This window comes from Lepisma saccharinum, chromosome 16 (assembly GCF_977018435.1).
Source record: "Lepisma saccharinum chromosome 16, izLepSacc3.1, whole genome shotgun sequence".
Taxonomy (NCBI): domain Eukaryota; kingdom Metazoa; phylum Arthropoda; class Insecta; order Zygentoma; family Lepismatidae; genus Lepisma; species Lepisma saccharinum.
In genome coordinates this window covers 19,976,303-19,994,019 of record NC_139244.1, presented here as the reverse complement: position 1 = coordinate 19,994,019, position 17,717 = coordinate 19,976,303, and the positions used below count along the sequence as shown (strand labels likewise).

Genomic DNA, 17,717 nt, shown 5'->3' with positions numbered 1-17,717 from the left:
ATTTTAAATATTTCTTTTTTTATTATTATTATTAGGGCTCGGATTTTTAGGTAAATAAATATTTTTTCTGCGAGTAGATATGACCTCGTAAGTGAGTTACAAATTCCGATCATACTAACAGGAGTCTATATATCAAATTTTATTTCACATAAAAAAACATATTTTCCAATTTTTTTTATGTAAATACATATTTCTTAATATTCGCTCATAAATGCATAAAATGAATGTTTTGTCCCAAAAATTTCACATAAAATTTCGTATCTACTTAAATTTTCTTATCTTTTTAAGATTTCCCAGAAAAAAATCAAAAGGTTTTTTTTTTATAGTCGCTGTATTTATTTTCTCATCTTAGAGAGGGAAAAATTTCTGCAAGACCTGGCAACAGTATCCAGTCTGGATGTAACGCATTGTCCATACTGAAAGGTAAAACGTAAGCTCAACTTTCAGTAGTGGACAGATTGTTCCACAGTATTTGCTTGGCGTGGTATTGCGTGGGAGAAGCACTAGTGTGTTTCGTTCGAAAGGTGCGAGTTTTCTGTAAGTGTGTGTGTGTTTGAAAATGCCGAAAGTGAAATCTGCACCAAGCTATCGTTTGCAGCAATATGTTGCTTAATTCAAGAACACATTTACCACTGATGGAAAGCTACTCTTTTGTCAGCCCTGTGGAAAAGCCATAACAGCAGAACAGCGATCTCAGGTAACCCAACATGTGAATGGCAGTAAACATATTGCTGCAGCTGTGCGTGTGAAAAGCAAACAATCCCTTATTGGTGACCCCATCCCAAGTTCGTCCCAAGAACCATCCAAGTTTTCTCGTTATTGTGCGGATTTGTGTATGGCTTTTGTTTCTGCTGACATACCACTTTATAAGGTGAATCATCCTCAGCTGCGAAATTTTTTAGGCAAATACACAAACATCGACACCCCAGATGAGTCTACTTTAAGGAAATGTTACCTCCCAAAGTGTTACGCAGAAACGATGCAGAAAATTCGTGATATCTGTGAGAATGAAAAAATCTGGGTCAACATAGATGAAAGTACGGACTCAAGTGGTAGGAAAGTGGGAAATGTAGTTGTTGGGTTATTGAAAAATGATGAAACAATTTCAAGTAAATCTTTTCTTTTAACGTGCCAAGAACTGTGTGCCACAAATCATGTTACAATTGCTAGATTGTTCAATGAAGCCATGCAGATATTGTGGCCAAGTGGGGTGAAGTTCGACAATGTTTTACTTTTGCTCACAGATGCTGCAGCATATATGAAGAAAGCAGCAGAAGGTCTTGCAGTCAGTTATCCTAAAATGACTCATGTTACGTGCATTGTTCATGGATTGCATAGGGTATGTGAAGAAATCAGAAATGTATATCCTAATGTAGATAAATTGATTTCAAATGGAAAAAAGGTGTTTGTGAAATCGCCAACAAGAATTGAAATCTTCAAAAAGGAAAATCCCCAAACACCGTTGCCACCCACACCTGTAGTTACGCGGTGGGGAACATGGCTTAATGCTGTTGCATACTATGCAGAAAATTTTGAAGAATTTTCATCTGTTGTTAATGGACTGAATAAAGATGATGCTTCTTCAATTGAAATTCTTCAAGGTATGTTGAGTGACTCTACATTAAGAAATGACCTGGCTTATATTTCTGCAAATTTGAGTTTCCTATGTAATACGATCAAGAAACTGGAAGCAACGGACATTCCTTTGTCAAAAGCAGTTAAAGAAGTTCGTGAAGTGGAGAGCAAGCTCAACAAACTTAATGGACCAAAGGCACAATTGCTTCGCAGAAAACTCCAAGATGTCATGGCAAAAAATTCCGGCTTTAAAATGATGTGTAACATTTCGAATGTATTGGACGGTGAACAGGAAGACAATATTGGATATTTAAGTGTGAGTGAAATATGATGCCTTAAGTATGCGAGGTTGACTTCATGTGATGTAGAACGAACATTTTCGCAGTATAAGGCACTGTTTCGAGACAATCGTCAGTCCTTTGTAATGGACAATTTGAAGATGACAGTTGTGGTGTATTGTAATTCACCATTTTTCAGCAAAACATGCTAATTTCATCTGGTGAGTAGAGCTGTTTTAAGCAGAAATTTTCAACATTTTTAGCACATAAAAATGCATATTTTCCATGTTTAAGTACATAAAGTGTAAATATTTTCCATATTTTGAGCACATAAAAAATAAATATTTTTCTGATTTTTAGCACCTAAAAATCCGAGCCCTAATTATTATTACCAACACCATGAAAGGATATATTAATCAGGACTGGATCTACAGTTTAAAGTGGGATCTGAACTACTGTGTGTTAAACCCAGGTCTCCTTGATTACAAGCTGAAGGTCGTTACCACTAAGCCATTGGAGAGTTCCTTCAATATGAAGTTAGTAGAGGCACATATTTTTGGTAGATAAAAATGGGCGCTGGATGATCTAAATGAAAAAGTTGTAAAAGAGAGAATGCCATGGCATCCAGTGAAATTATTTGCACCCTATTAAATCAATGTTGCTTTCAATTGCAAAAATTCGATCTAAAAATTTTTGTTTTCTGTAATGTAATGTATTTAAAATAATGTGTGTTGTATATTTGTATTGAAGCAGCTTTGAATACATACACAATTTAGTGTTAGATTGTTGCATATATATTTTCTTATTTTATGTTGCTCCATGTTGCATATTATGTGTAAAACATATGTTGTACATGAAAGTTACACGTGTATCTTCAGAATGCATTTACGAGTATCATTCATTTTCTGCCATTCAAAAATACAGTTTGTGTGCTAGTTTTCCATTATTTGCTAATGTGAAATTGACGGTGTTGAAAAACATTTCAAATAGTTTGTTCCAAACAAATGCTTTAGCACAGACTTCTACCCCCTTTTCACATAATTTATGAGGAAAATAAACTCTTTTATGCTACTACTTGCTGGAAAACTCTCATTACTGGCCTTGCAAAGTGTTCAGATTTCACATCTACAGGGCTATATACGTAATTGCTAATATTATGAGCTCAGTATAGTAACTCTGCTCATAGTCTGAATACACCTGCTAAAACATGTCTGTGGAATTCTAGACCCCAGAAGACTTTTTGTGGGTTTATTACAGTTTATTTGCATCAACCAATAAACCAAAATGAGATTTTTGTGATGAACTGGCTTTTTTTTTACTCACCATAAAACACGATTATCTTCAACTGGAAGAAGATCACCTACTGGTGATTCCAGTGATCTGAAAAATAAAATAACACAAATTACAATTTAAACTGTCAAAAATCACAAACCCTCAAGCAACGATTTAAATGCTCTGCCTGCAATACGCCAGACAGTATTGAAATTGCCCACTTTACGTTTTCTAAACATGTATCAACACAAACTGATTTGTTTCATTGTTTGTGGACAGATGACAGTTTCCACAATCTGGTCTCAATTAAATTATTTTTTTCATTTCTTATTAAAGAAAAATAAGAACGAGTCATAAATATTATCAAAGTCCTCTTCAACACCTGACTGTCCTAATGTCAAGTGTTGTCCCCACACACAGAATGGTTGAGATAATTCACACTACACTGGGTTTCTGCTTCATAGATTTACCAGCCTGGGAAAATTTTGTCTTGGTGCTTTTATTCGTTTCTCAGATACTGATAGTTGTCAGGGATTTTCAAACAACTGACATGTACAATTTCAGGTTTTCAAGGTGGAATTTTCAAAATTTCAAGGTTACAATTAACTGTTATTATTATACTCTTGTTTGTGAACAGCTTTTTGTCCATACATCCGTATCAACATGAAAACTGCACTAATGAATTTCACGGGAAGGTAAACATATTGTTCACAATAACAATGCAGAGTGAGAAATGTTATACAAAATAATATTTTAGAAAATTAAAACACCTTAAACAATTTTAATTTTACAGTAAGATCTGTTTCCACAACAACTTGAGCATGATTAAAGTGATGAAGAGTGTCACCAAGTCTAGTAAAATTTTGATAAAAAATTGATATGGTAGATTTGGTAGTGTCTACTTCTATTTTATACCAAAAATAACCTATGAGAGCTCCCACATGGCCTAATGGTTACAGCTCTTGCATTTGGTGAAATTGGTCCTGGGTTCAATCCCTGGTGGAACACTGAAATTTCGTTGTTGATACAGCATTGTGAAACACAATTGTGGAGCCTACTTGTAACACACTACAGCTTTGGAAACCAGAAAACGGCCATGATGGAATATGACCATGCATTTACCCAATGAAAAACTACTTGCCGGTTCTTCGCTCCCAATTGGCTGTTTATACACAATGGGATTTGTTTAAAATAACCTATGAATCTTTAGACAATATCTTCTACTTCCACTAAGTAAAAATAACAGCAAAATAACCTAAACAATACAGCATGCTCCGCTTACAGGGACCAAATGATTGACTAATTGATTTGGTGTTTCTAAGTCCACTTTATGCACACTAAGGCTAACCAGGACTGGACCTACAGTTTAAAGTGGGATCCAAACCACTGTGTGCCTCCACTGGGTATCGAACCTGGGACTCCTTGATTACACGGAGATGACGCTACCACTGTGCCATTGAGGAGGTCCGCTTCTAGGGATCGAGAAATAAATGCTCACAGAGGAAGAAATAGTTATGATTTTTCAAGATGCAGAAACTCGCAGAGTTTACACACCAATAGTGAATACATGTGCTTTCGCATGCATGTCAATGTGTAACGAGGAAACAAGCCTGGCACTATTCAGTAGAGCAACAGACGCGACAGTAAGAATGTGGACCATTTAGATGACTGCAGGGCAACTCAAGGTGCACACATCGAGTTGCAGCGACCATTTTCCTAAACTTGGAGAGTTTCTACATCAAGGTATGCAAAAAGTGTGTTAATAAACTATTATTTACACTTCAAATTACCAATTATTTCTCCATCCTTCTAAGCGGAACATGCGGTGTACACCACAATCTTCATCAATTTCTGAATTACCTGATACCACAGGTTTTTGTCATTTGTGAAGAAAATTCATGGCATGATTGATTTCTTATCACTAGAAACCTTCCTAAACTTCATTTGTAACAAAAGTATATAAAGAAATTTAGTGCACTTACTCTCCTTGAGGTACACAAATGTCTGACAGCAACACAGTCCCACGCATTCCCTCATACAGTGAACCATCAATGGGTATTTCCTCTGAATGATTTGTGCCATTTTCATACAATGCTGCGAAGAACTTATACCCCTTATGTGCTTTGTTGATGTACAGTTTATTCTCTCCTCGTATATTTCTCTTTCCTGAAAATGAACCATGACAAGATATTTGAAAGAAGATTCCATGAGAGAATGTGAGTGAATACATAGAAAATCATTGTAAACTTTACTCTATGTCATGCAGCTCCTACTGTAACATTGGGGCATTGCTTACTTCTTTAACATGATTGCTCCTAGTATCTGGACAGCTAAATAGTATTTTTAAAAACTGCTATCATAGAAACAAAAATACAAAATTTAAATTCTTACACAAATATATAGTGATTTTATGTAACTTGTGAAAAAGAGCTTAATTTCCCTATCTACCGGGGTGTTCAAAAAAATGTATACACACTTTAATAGCATGCCATACATGTGATACGCTTCAATTCACATTGGCTATGGGTTCAATGTGTAGTACTATCATTCAGAAACAACAACAGATAGCGTTAGTGTTCAGTGACGCAATGAGCTGCGGAATGCGATGTGATGCAATAAGTGGAGAAGTGCAGTGATGGTGCAAAAACAGCTGTCATTTGAGGCACGAAAAAACACTGAAGTGGTATTGGAAGTTTGCCTGATTTACCTCCCTAGATTCTTATTTCTGGGGGACCGTCAAGGACGTAGTGTGCAGTAATGGACCTACGCCATGAAACTGAATGATTTGAGTTACGGTTTTAAGCATTTTAAGTCCACTTTATGCAGAATAAGGCTAATCGGGATGGGACCTACAGTTTAAACTGGGATCTGAACCACTATGTGCCTCCACCAGGTATCGAACCCAAGACCCCTTGATTACAAGGCGAGGACGCTACCACTGCGCCACCGGGGAGGCCACCCCCATGAAATTGAAATGGCTTGTGCAGCAATTCCTGTGGCTACTCTTGAAGATGTCATCAGAAATGTACAGCATCGTGTGCAAAGGTGTTTGCGGGCTGGTGGTTGCAGTTTGAGCACTTATTGTAATTGCAAGCAGAAACTGTCTCTATGTCGTAACCTTTCCCTTAGTATTGTTGTAATACTCACAATAATATAGCAGCTATTCCATTTTAAAGTCTGTATACATTTCTTTGAACATCCCGGTATTTCGGTGACTCACCCATTCACAGAAGGCCGTTGATTGACATTCAATATTTTTTTCTATAGCCAGCCTCTGTGGCAGAGTGGTTAGCACATCATGCTACGGCGGCAGGGGTCCCAGGTATGGATATTCTTCATGGGTGTATACAACAATTTCATCATCACTGCATCATTCATTGTGAAGATGATGATGATGAGTGATAATGTGATGAAATTGATGAAAGGACACTCACAAAGAACACCCATGCAGAGGCAGGGATTCGAACCTCGGACCTCTAGCATCGTGGCGAGATGTGCAGCTTGTGAAAAGAATAAAAAAACTGAAAGATGTATAGAACATGTGGTGTACATAAGTACTCCGACATTTTTATATTCTTGTAGTATTTAACTTTACAAAAACTTAAAAGGATATGGCCATCACATTTTACATGGTGGACAACATTCCCGCTACTTTTGCCACAATAAATTTCACTCAATTTCCTAATATTTTCAAACACAATCTCAAACTATTCCAATGGATTAGAGGCTGGATGAGTTTTAGAGTAACTTCATGAAGGGGCATTAACCTGGGAATCAGGATCTGCATAAATTTACATTTCTACAATGATTAAACACCAGCATTGCTACAAAGCGGTATTGGAATTGCCCCTGTTGCACATTATACAGGGTAATTCAAAATGAAACTTGAAAATGAAAAGTGCAACTTTACACAGTCATTATGATGTTACTATTTATGATAGAAAGTCAGAGAAGGCATCAATATAAATAAAAACTCTGGAAGATTTATCCCCACTTAGCGGGCTTATTCTGCTTAGCTGATGCTCCAGCAGGATCGGCAGTGTAGAAGGCATATTGTATGTTGGAACTGATTCAATCACAGCAGAGACATTTCCGCATGCATTTCGGTAGTACTGCAAATTGTTAGTGCCTTCGAAACCGTTAACAATGACTTGCTGTCTCGTGCATAGCAAGTACTTGATTATCGTTTGGACCTTTCTACGTTACACGTGGTTCCCATGTTGAACCTTCATAATGTGAGTCAAATTTCCAGAGTCCTCCTCTATATTGATGTCTTGTCTGATTTTCTATCATAAATAGTAATGTCATAATAACTGTGTAAAGTTTTGAATTACACTGTATATTTAACACATATTATACATAAGAAGTTTCACATTATTTACCCTGGGTCTGAATGCACAATAAAGCACCAACATGAGCTCAATTATTAGCAAAAATAATGTAGAGACTTTAATCACTTACTTTCAGCTGCTGTCAATCTGCCATAATAAGGTTTCAAAGCTTTAAATAGCCTCTTCTCTTCAACAAATGGAAGAAGTGCAACACCTTGCCATGCAAATTTCTTCCCATTTAAGTCAATTTTAAAATCTTCTGGGTAAAAGTCAATGATTGGCGAGAACTGGAAAAAACAGAAACCACTGTAAACAGCATAAAACAAGACAACAATTGAATTGGTAGTACATAAATACCATAATGGTTGAAATATACAAGGTGCATTTCACAAGTAAGGTCCATTTGTTTACAGAAAAACACCAAAACAACATACATAAACACTAATGGCCTCAGAACAGTTGCCATGATCTTTTGTGAAGATGAAAATTGCTTGAACTTTGTTGCTTTTGGTGAATGTGAATGACACCAATACATAAATTGTTTGGACTACAGTCACAATATGGGGGGAAAGAAATTGTCTCCCTTCTCTCTCTCTCTCTCTCTCTCTCTCTTGTAGGGGTCGAAAAATGTGCCTGCAGATGTCATTTGGGTAATTTTCTTGCAATTTGGTATTCACATTGCTGAACAATGTCGATGGTCTGAAGGCCAATACTACTTTGAATAGATACACATGTCAATGACGATACTATTACAGATTTGCACCAATGGAACATTGTAACAAATTAAAGTTTTTCATTTTTTTTTTAATATTATAAGCATCAATTTACCAGAGTTCTGTTATGAACCGCAAAATGCAGTTTTCAACAAAACTGGTGCAAAATAAATGGAAACTCCAAATTTTGCATAACTTCCAAGATAATTAGTAGGGCTGAGCCGATACCGATGCATCAGTATCGAAAAGTATCGGTTGGAATTTATCTACCGATACCAGCAGATACTTTTCCAGCATATTGGTCTTTCATCCGGTCCCCAAAAAATGCCGACCGACATTTTCACAATTCAAAATTTCTTTTTATATTGCACAAATTATGAAAAAAAAACTAATTCTTTATTACATAACATTTATTTTATTATTACTATTATGCAATTCTTGAAAAATAAAAAGCATATTTAATGGCAAATTCATGCATATAATTGGCGAATATTATTTGCACACCAATATTGATAAATATTTTGAAGAATTTTTAATTATTGCAATTTTCAAGTATCAGCATCGGTATCAGTATCCCTTCAGAGTGGTATCGGCTCAGCTCTAATAATTAGACTCCATAAAAGTGTTGTGCGACTTTCTTGTAGGCACAGAAAGACCAAAACACTGGAAAAATATTGGCTGGTATCGGTAAATAAAATCCTACCGATACTTGCCAATACCAGTACCATTAGTATAGGGCAATTCCGATACATCAGCATTATTTCAGCCCTATTCTGAACAATTGAACATTCCTACAGCCTTCCATATTCTCTCCACACCACTGTTATACTTTTTCTTCACTCATTACTGCAGGATTGTTTATTTTCTCAGCTATAATCATTACTCACTGTAACACAAAAATCAAACAACACCTGCTGCGCAAGCATGATCTGACCAAGGACACTTACTTTTGAAACGCACCTTGCATATTAATTAGGGATGGGACACTTTACCGGTATCAGGCAATATAGGCACATTGGTTTATCAGTACAATTACCGATAATTTTACCACTAGAACATATTTATTAGGCTCTAATTTAGTGTAAAATTCTGCTATTTTGTTATAATTTTAATGAACACAAACATATAATTCAGATGTCCTGATTCAGTAAAGGAACTATAAATATCAGCTTCTTTTTCAAAGGTGAAATCAATTGTGGTGGCTTGGTTAGAGATATTAATTAACAAAGTTAATGATCCAGTCACGTTCTTCAAGGAAAATTTGCAATTTTTTTATGTATTAACAGAATATCAGTAGATAAAAAAAAGGTAAAGTGTTCCCCTGTGCATAGCACCACGCCATGAAGGCGTATAGGTGGTGTGGGGGTAACGCCCCACACTTTCTTGATCCGGTCGTGAGTGGGGTGATGTGATCAGCCTTTACCCCCCAGGGTTTCCCCCAGGTACCCATGTTATTCGATGCTGGGTGGGTGCCGGGGGCACTTCCACCATTAGAAAAGTTCCCGGATTTGAACCGGCCGGGGATCGAACCCGTAACCTTGAGCATGGTAGTCAGACGTGTTACCGACTGAGCCACCGTGGCAGTAGAGGTACATATTTTTGGTAAATAAAAAAGGAAAATTTCAGTACAAGAATAGAATCAATTTCGGGTTCAAAAGCGGTAAATAAAATAAAATTTCTGTGTTATAGCGATGAAAAATCAGATCAAAAGCGTATGTAAAAATGACATTTTGGTTTGAAAATTGTGAATATAATCCAAAATTTGATTTAAAAACTGCACTTATTACACAAAATAAACATATCGCTTCTAACAGAGGCATATATTCCAGGCTATCTACGCTATCTGCGAAGTCCAGGCTCAGAACAGAAGAAAACAAATTGATCACAAAATATGCATATATTGTTCATTCCAATGAGAAGATGATGGCGTTTCAGGAGTTGGCACGCTTATTTCTTAGATGTTGTTACACTGGGAGTAGGCTATCTTGCCCGCTTTCTTCGAAATCCGCAGGGAGCTGCGTGCGTTGAGCTTGGCAGTCTTCTTGCTATGAAACCGTCAGTGTTGCAAACTCATTATTCCCAGCATGGCATCTTCCCTACAAGGGTGGGATTTTGGAGTGAAACTAAGAGGGGAAAATGTTTGCTGACGACAGAAACTTCCCTCTGGGCCAAGGACATCACTTTCCAAACACTTGCAAACGAGCACGACAAGAGGCCGTTGACCTCTGAAACAACCAGAATACCTGCATTACAATGGTGACCAGAAGTTCGGGAGATTTGTTAGCTCACCGGAACTATGATTGCATCTAAAAACAACCGATTGACAGAGGGCAGAGGCAAGTAGGGTAGTTCGATTGAAAATCGCGTCCGTGAATATTGAATGAAGTTTGTTTCCTTAGTGCGCGGGTCATGCGTGTATTGTGGTCAGTTTGTACATGAATTATATTTTTGTGTTGTGTTGTGTTGTTTAGTGATGAGTGACATAATTAAGGATCTATTGACAACAACATTTGTTCGACTTCCGTATGAGGATAAGCAACAAATCTTGAAAATAGGTAGGTCTCAGCCATCCCTTCCACAGCTTAAAGTTGAGCAGAAAGAAAAGAACATAGTATATATTAGATGTTTTCATCAAGCTAACTATACAAAATACCCTTGGCTAACTGGGTCGAGTACAGCTAATAAATTGTACTGCTGGCCATGTTTGCTTTTTTCCACCGATGGAAGTCCTTGGAGTAAGACAGGGTTTAATAATTTAAATTATTTCGTAATGGCTTGTGAAAAACATCAAACATCACATAATCATATACAAGCGTTTACTGCATTACAGATTTTCGGCTTGCAAAGAATTGATCATTCACTGAATTTGGAAAAGAAGATTGCCGATAGCTTGCATAACGAAAAAGTGAAGGAAAATATAATTATTTTAAGACGATTAATTGATGCAGTAGCATTTCTAGGAAAGCAAGAATGTGCATTTAGGGGTCACAATGAGTCTGAGGGCTCTCAAAATAAAGGAATGTACATAGAACTTTTGCAATTTTTAGCAACTTACGATCCTGCAATAGCTAGACATTTAAAAACTGCGTCATATTTTAGGAGAACGTTGCCGGTAATAAAAAATGATTTAATTGATGCAATAGCTAGTGTAATTACAGACAAAATAAAATCAGAAAGATCAAATGCAACCTTTGTTGCAATATTACTTGATGAGACAACTGACATAACAAATAAAAGTCAGTTATCGACAGTTATACGATTTGTCGATGGTGAAGGAAAATGTCAGGAGCATTTTTTACACTTCGCAGACGTCAGTTCAGACCGAACAGCACAAGGATTGTTCCAACACGTAATGAAGGTTGTTGATGATTTAGATTGTTCAAATAAACTTGTAGCTCAAACTTTTGACAGAGCAGCTGTTAGGGCTGGTCATGTATCTGGATTTCAGGACTTTGTAAAGAATAAGTATCCATCAGCAATTTTTATTCATTGCTATAATCATAAGTTGAATTTGGTATTGTCAAAATCTACAAATTGCATATCAGAATGTGCTAGGTTTTTCAATGTTTTGTCAAGAATCCCTAGTTTTCTTTACATTCTACAGTCCGTACAAATGCTCTCAAAAACTTCATGGAGAAGAAGCTGCCGGGAGTGGCCTAAACAAGGGCTTGTGAATACTGTTAAAAGAATACAAAAAACATCTTATCAAGTTCTTTTCATCAATGGAAGAGGAATCCAATGATTGGACGCGCGAAGAAGTGAATATTTCTTTAGGTTTTGTTTTCTTTCTGTGCAAGTTTGACACTAAATTCCTTCTTACCATTTTGAACAAAATATTTGCATTTTCTGACGTTCTGTTCGATATATTGCAAAATAAATGAATGGGCATTTACAGAAAAGTCAACGAATTCTATGCTACATTGCAGAAAATTAGAGACGAAGATTTCGATCTTCTATGGGCACAAGCTACAAGTTATTCTGAAGACGAGGATCAAGAATACGAGCCAAGATTAACAAAACAGAAAAATGATCACCGTTCAAAACACCAGCGTATTTTTAACGAAATTCTGGACACACTGATGCTTCAGATAAAACCGAGATTTGATTCCCAAAAAGATATTAAATTCGTTTTTATTGCATTCAAGCAAGTTTTATACATTTCGTGCAAGCTTCCCTCAAAATCTTAAATCAGAACTTCAAATTTCAATATGATTCGTCTCAAAAATGAACTGAGTGTGCTTTATACTATCGATGAGTTTCAGGAAAAATCAGTGAATGAAATTACAAATTACATGAAACTCAATAATTTGGACCTAGTGTATAGTAGGGATGGGACCGATTAATCGGTACTCTATCGGTATCGGCCGATATAGGCATATTAGTGTATCGGTAAAATTACCGATTATTTTACCGATCCGATATACCGATAAATATCTTATAATTTAGTGCAAAATTCTGCCATTTTGTTGTAATTTTTATGGATAATCTCGAAGATCTACTTTTAAAAAAAGTAATTGTCTAAATATTCAACTTCTTTTGCACTGCAGTTGCCTCAAAACACATATTTATTAAGGAGATCAATGAACATTTCAGGTTCTTCAAGGACCATTTCTAATTTTATATCGGATAGAATATCGGTTATCGGCATCTGTAAATTTTATATTGGTACTTTATTGGTATCGGCCAAAATTTCATATTGGCCCATCCCTAGTGTATAGTGAAGTGTACAAATTAGAAGAACTGGTATTAACATTTCCGTCTACAACTGCTACGGTTGAAAGAAGTTTTTCGGTGCTCAAGAGGATCAAGTCATATCTCAGAGTCACACAAAGGCAAGTCAGGCTTAACAATTTACCTGTTCTATCTATCAAGAAGTGTTCTTCTGAAAATGAGAGTGGTCCGAAGAAACACATTTTATGAAAATGTGGCATTGAAATTTACCCAGAAGAAGAGAAGAATTGAGTTCCTATTGAAATGAAGTTTTAAAGGTAAGAAGTTTATTATATATTATGTGTTATATTTTATTTTCGCAAGTAGATCTGCATAAATATTTCAAAATATGGGCCCTTATTTTTTATAAATAAGTATGAAATATTCATGATTGGGAAAAGAGAGACGCGGTAGTATATAAATACGGAGAAACTAGTACTCACTTTTATCCGCGAAGCTGTTTTTTCTTCTTTTTCGATTAATTTCAGTGGCCACTGCCACCATCCTCGTTGGAACTTGCTGCGCTGTTGCTTGGCGTGCGTCTTTTGTTCGTAGTTCTCTGGCTGCCGTTAGGTGCGCTGCTAGGTGCGCTGTGCATCTTGGTGCGTCGTCTGCTATTTCCGGGCGATAACTGCTGCAGTAGTGGAATCCAAGTATGGTGCGCTTGCCCGCTATCGATGTTTAGTTCGTGCGGGAAGTGCATTATGGCGTGCGTTTCCTTGATTTTGGTGTCTATGAGCGTGTGGGCAGTGTGTTTGACTCGAACCTTTTGAATTTTATGGCTATTGTATTTGATATGTCTAGCAAGACCAGTAGTGGGTTGGGCTTTTTTCGCATCTGCTAGGTGCTGTTGGATTCTTTCATTGACAGATCTGATGGACCTGCCGATGTAATGAGCCTTGCATTCACACTCTGCATCATATACACCTGGGTTGTCAAGGGGGGAGAGGAAATACCGTTTGTGCTTGTTCAGTTTATCAGTTATTTTGGAGTTGGGTTTGTGCGCTACTTTGATGCCAAATGGGAGAAGGGCTTTGGCTATGCGGTTGGAAGTGGTGGGATGGTAGGGGAAGGCAAACCATTTATATTGGTCGCTGGGGGTTGGTTGTGGCTGGGTTGCTTGTGGCTGGGTTGATTGTGGTAGGTTAGGGTGTCTGACCTGTATTTCCGCCTTACTGCACCAAGTGGAAAGTTGTGATTCAGTGTAGCCATGTTTCAGGGCTATTTCTGTGATGGTGGCTATCTCCTCTCGTAGATCATCTTCTTTGCCACAGTAGGAGAAGGCTCTTCGATAAAAGTTTAGCCACACATTGGCTTTTTGCTTAGGGGGATGGCTAGAGAGAGCATGTATGTACTGGTTGCCTGCATCCGGTTTTCTGTAGACGGTGGTTGTGAATTTGTTAAGTGCACGGCTGATGGTGATGTCCAGGAAGTTGATTTTACCAAGTTTTTCGTGCTCTACGGTGAAGTTGAGCCTGGGGTGGATGTTATTTAGTTTGTTCACTAGGAGGTTGAGTTCTTCTGCCTTTTTGTATACAACTATTGTGTCGTCCGCGTATCTTCCATATCGGATGTGTTGTAGTTCTGGAGTGTGGAGTATCTCTTTTTCAGCCAGGTGCATGACGATGTTGGCTAAAGGAGCTGATAGCGGGTTGCCCATCGCAAGGCCCTCGGATTGGTTGTAGAATTTATCTTCAAACTTTCCGAGGGCCTTGCGATGGGCAACCCGCTATCAGCTCCTTTAGCCAACATCGTCATGCACCTGGCTGAAAAAGAGATACTCCACACTCCAGAACTACAACACATCCGATATGGAAGATACGCGGACGACACAATATTTGTAGACAAAAAGGCAGAAGAACTCAACCTCCTAGTGAACAAACTAAATAACATCCACCCCAGGCTCAACTTCACCGTAGAGCATGAAAAACTTGGTAAAATCAACTTCCTGGACATCACCATCAGCCGTGCACTTAACAAATTCACAACCACCGTCTACAGAAAACCGGATGCAGGCAACCAGTACATACATGCTCTCTCTAGCCATCCCCCTAAGCAAAAAGCCAATGTGTGGCTAAACTTTTATCGAAGAGCCTTCTCCTACTGTGGCAAAGAAGATGATCTACGAGAGGAGATAGCCACCATCACAGAAATAGCCCTGAAACATGGCTACACTGAATCACAACTTTCCACTTGGTGCAGTAAGGCGGAAATACAGGTCAGACACCCTAACCTACCACAATCAACCCAGCCACAAGCAACCCAGCCACAACCAACCCCCAGCGACCAATATAAATGGTTTGCCTTCCCCTACCATCCCACCACTTCCAACCGCATAGCCAAAGCCCTTCTCCCATTTGGCATCAAAGTAGCGCACAAACCCAACTCCAAAATAACTGATAAACTGAACAAGCACAAACGGTATTTCCTCTCCCCCCTTGACAACCCAGGTGTATATGATGCAGAGTGTGAATGCAAGGCTCATTACATCGGCAGGTCCATCAGATCTGTCAATGAAAGAATCCAACAGCACCTAGCAGATGCGAAAAAAGCCCAACCCACTACTGGTCTTGCTAGACATATCAAATACAATAGCCATAAAATTCAAAAGGTTCGAGTCAAACACACTGCCCACACGCTCATAGACACCAAAATCAAGGAAACGCACGCCATAATGCACTTCCCGCACGAACTAAACATCGATAGCGGGCAAGCGCACCATACTTGGATTCCACTACTGCAGCAGTTATCGCCCGGAAATAGCAGACGACGCACCAAGATGCACAGCGCACCTAGCAGCGCACCTAACGGCAGCCAGAGAACTACGAACAAAAGACGCACGCCAAGCAACAGCGCAGCAAGTTCCAACGAGGATGGTGGCAGTGGCCACTGAAATTAATCGAAAAAGAAGAAAAAACAGCTTCGCGGATAAAAGTGAGTACTAGTTTCTCCGTATTTATTTAAGTATGAAATACTTTCCTTATTTTTTTTTCTCAATGATACAATATACATTTTCATAATTATTTGTGAAGTGTATATTTATAATCACAATGTCACATCACTTCAATATAAGAACGAATATACAAATGAACGGAAAAGAGACCCCCCCCCCAATATCTGTCCATTCAAATACTATGATATGATGAGATAGCCCAGGTCTTGAACCCAGCATACGCCACTGGCTTCTAACAGTGCATTTATGTAGTTACCAGAGTAACAAGTAGAGCCCGAATTTGTAAGTGAAATGCATATTCTTTTCCAGACTTTTAATCTTAAGGAGAAAGGTTATACTTCGTATTACATACCTTGATGAGCTTTTTAACTAAGGTTGAAAATGCTTATAAATGCTTATTTCTACAGGAAACTGTTATGCTCGCTTATTTTATGATTTTGATTTACCCAAATCTGTCATATTTCAATCCTATTTCAATCACACGACGGCATCGGGATGACGAGATCAATAGCTGATAGCTCATCCAGTTGCAGAGTTGCGTAATGCATTGCATTGTGTTAGTTGAGGATCACGCGTTGTTTCGGTGCTGTAATTAAGTTAAGTAATGCCACCCACAAAAACATCTCAATCAGCATTGTTACGCAAATACGGAAACTAGTTTGGAAATAATATTTTTTAGAGGGGACGGCAATGTGTTATTTTGTTTGGTGTGTGAAAAGGGTGTTTCTGCCCCAAAAAAAAAGAACGAAAAAAGAAAGAAAAAAAAAAGACATTACGCAGCATATTAATACAACACGGCATAAGGAAAGGCTTAAGAAGAAATCAAAGTTAAATCAGCAACTGATTACAAGCAATGTAGGTGAACAAGTGATACATTTTCCAAAGACTTGTGTTTAGCATTAGTGAGTGCCGACATTCCGTTGAGGAAATTGAATAATGCGCAGCTTCGTAAGTTTTTAGAAAAATACACAAACAAAGGGTGCCAGATGAATCCACATTGCGCAAAAACTATGTACCACAGTGTTTTCAAGATGTAATTCGTAATATTCGGGATGAACTGAAGCATGAAAACATATGGATTTCTATAGATGAAACCACAGATGCAGCAGGACAGTATGTGTGTAGTGCTGTGGTTGGTGCTATGAAAGCTGTTCATTTCTTCTTAACATACAAATACTTGACCAAATTCCACTGTTGCAAAACTTTTCAATGACTCGTTAGCTTTCTTGTGGTCAGAAGAAGTACGATATGACAATGTATTGTTATTTCTCAGTAATGCTGCTCCATATATTGCTAAAGCGGGAGCTGGATTAAAAGTTCTTTACCCTAAATTAGTTCACCTGATGTGCCCTGCTCAAAATTTACATTGGGTCACTGAAACTGTTAGAAGCAATTATAAAGATGTGGATCTTCTTGTCTCCAGTGTGAAGAAAGATTTTGTAAAGTCGCCGATTAGAATCCAAAAATTTTGTGAACTGCTTCCAAATTTGCCTTTACCTCCTGAGCCAGTTTTAACTCGATGGGGTTCGTGGTTAGAGGCTGTGTCATACTACGTGAAACATTTTAATGAAGTGAAAACAGTTGTGTATACCTTAAATGCAGAAGATGCAGTCAGCATTGTGACAGCCCAGGAATGTTTTGCAAAAAACAGCATCCAAGAAAAGATACAGTACATCCATAATCGTTTTCGCAAATGACCTGATATTATAACACAGTTGGAAGCTCAAAATAATCCATTGCAACATTCGCTTTCTCTGATTGATGAAATTTCAGTAACGTTGGCTTCAGAAAATCACGGTGTTAGTAAAATTCCATCCGACAAGCTCAGTCAGGTGTTACTAAAAAATCCAGGCTACAAAACACTATGTCAAATTTGTAAAAAGAT

General features: G+C 37.8%; 1 protein-coding gene across 1 annotated transcript in view; it reads right to left on the bottom strand.

Annotated features, from left to right (window-relative positions):
* Rat1 (5'-3' exoribonuclease 2 Rat1) overlaps positions 1 to 17,717 on the bottom strand; it is a 160,982-nt gene that overhangs the window by 102,298 nt on the left and 40,967 nt on the right. The window contains exons 13-15 of the mRNA XM_083137833.1: positions 7,587 to 7,743; positions 5,108 to 5,291; positions 3,177 to 3,233 (exon numbers count right to left, since the gene is read on the bottom strand). Coding sequence (XP_082993959.1) covers positions 3,177 to 3,233; positions 5,108 to 5,291; positions 7,587 to 7,743 — 398 coding nt within the window. The remainder of the gene's footprint in view (positions 1 to 3,176; positions 3,234 to 5,107; positions 5,292 to 7,586; positions 7,744 to 17,717) is intronic.